The 1,855-nt window shown below is 36.4% G+C and overlaps 1 protein-coding gene across 1 annotated transcript in view; it reads right to left on the reverse strand.

Moving 5' to 3' along the window:
* MPHOSPH8 (M-phase phosphoprotein 8) overlaps positions 1 to 1,855 on the reverse strand; it is a gene marked incomplete at its 5' end in the record, with an annotated part of 61,413 nt that overhangs the window by 28,624 nt on the left and 30,934 nt on the right. Inside the window, one exon of the mRNA XM_077774697.1 lies at positions 685 to 942. Coding sequence (XP_077630823.1) covers positions 685 to 942 — 258 coding nt within the window. The remainder of the gene's footprint in view (positions 1 to 684; positions 943 to 1,855) is intronic.

Raw genomic sequence — 1,855 nt, forward strand, 5'->3', positions numbered from 1 at the left:
TGTGTGTGTGTGTGTGTGTGTGTGTGTGTGTGTCTGTGTGTGTGTGTCTGTCCCTCCCCATTTGCATTGTCTCTCGCCCTCAAAAATAAACATTTAAAAAAATTCTTTTTAATTCTCAATTGTTTCTCAAGATTTACAAATAATACAGAGTTTTACCAGGTTAATCTCTCTTGTTTATTCTGTCCTAGTTTTAAACATGTGTGTGCGCGCACGTGTGTGTACACACACTCTTCCCCACAGCTATTGTACTCTGAATTCTATCCATGATTTTTCTTCTGTGTCAGCCAATTCTAACATCCCCAGGATAGCATTTATAATATAATCTTATTTTAGCAAGTGTTACTGCAAAGTTAAAAAGGCAGAATACAAATAACTCTGTATTTGCTAATTCTCTGAAAGAAATCTAATGAGATTAGACTGCTTGGCAAGAGTAGGTAATGTAGAAAACCAGAAATCTTTAATTTCTAAATGTGCCAAGCATAGTACAGGAACCCAGAAAATACCTGTTTAATCAATACAGAAGTCACAGAATCACTTAATTCTTCAATATAAAAAGATCCTTTGTTTGGGAGAGTCAATAAAATCTACTTTATTATATCATGATCAGAATTATACTGGGAGAGAAGAGTTAGAAAAGTGAAAATATGGTGCATTACCCTGAAAAAGTACTACAAGCATACTTACCAGAATTCTCATCTGCTTGGCTCATACTGTCCAGAACGTCCTGATCCCCTTCTGCAGCTATATACGCCCAGGTGCCAGCCTCGTCTCTCGTATTTCTCCTTTCTCTAGGTAACTGCTTGTTTTCCTTGCTTTTGTGATCTTCTGATATTTTATAATCTGGTGGTGTTTCTTCTCTTTTCCGATTAGTCTCAGGAAGATCGTTTTTTTCTTCTGGAGTTAATTTAAATAAGTCAAATGCATTTCTGATTTCCTTAAATGCTAATGAAAAAATATAATTGAGAATAAATATGACTCACAAATTTCTGTTGTAATCAAAAGAAAATGTGGGTGTTTAAGAAATAGTAAGAACTTGAAATTTTTACTAACATCTGCCTTGGTTATAAAGCATGATCAGATTTACTATCAAAGCCGTGAACTTGTTTCACTGGCCTTTCTACTGGATGCTCAATATTTAGAGAGGTGTCTAAAGTAAATGGCTTTTAAATTAGGTGTTTGGAACTACTGCCAGTTTTGTCAACTGAACACAGTGAGTCTCAAAATAATCCTAGTCATGACACCACTGTCCTTCTGCTAAAACAACTGCCTACAATTGTATCCTAACGTTAACCTTGCACAAAAATGACTCCTGGTGGTGAGCGGGAGAAACAGAAGGGTGTGAGCACACTGACCATGCACCTGGTAAAATTACACCTGATGTCTGTGAACATCCACTCAGCTTTTAACTAAAGACATAAGTGGAAAGAAGACTGGCAAAACAATAGATGTAACAATAATAAGCCCCCAAAAGGGTAGAACAGAACAAAATTAGGAAGAACTCCGTTATAAACGCAGGGAACAAAGCAGACAGATTTTATTAGCAGGGAGGTTGAAAACTGGCTTCCTAGCGACTACCATTACAAACGGAATGAAAAGCAGTTTAAGACTACATATTCCAAGTGTATCTGAGGAAGAAAAAAATTAGCTCCAAATGTACCATGTTTTGAATCTCTACTCTTTGAAGAATGATACATGTTTAAAGCTAAGTTACTCTGAATAGAAACCGGTTAGTTATAACTACTTTATGCAAAATCCATCAAATCAAGTGGTCCTTCCCAGCTTCCAATATGCTACTACTTACTGCTAAGTCCCAGCCGAGGCTGCAACCAAAATCTAACTTAAATATTACCTCACA

The sequence above is a fragment of the Crocuta crocuta genome, unplaced genomic scaffold (assembly GCF_008692635.1).
Source record: "Crocuta crocuta isolate KB4526 unplaced genomic scaffold, BGI_CrCroc_1.0 scaffold277, whole genome shotgun sequence".
NCBI lineage: Eukaryota > Metazoa > Chordata > Mammalia > Carnivora > Hyaenidae > Crocuta > Crocuta crocuta.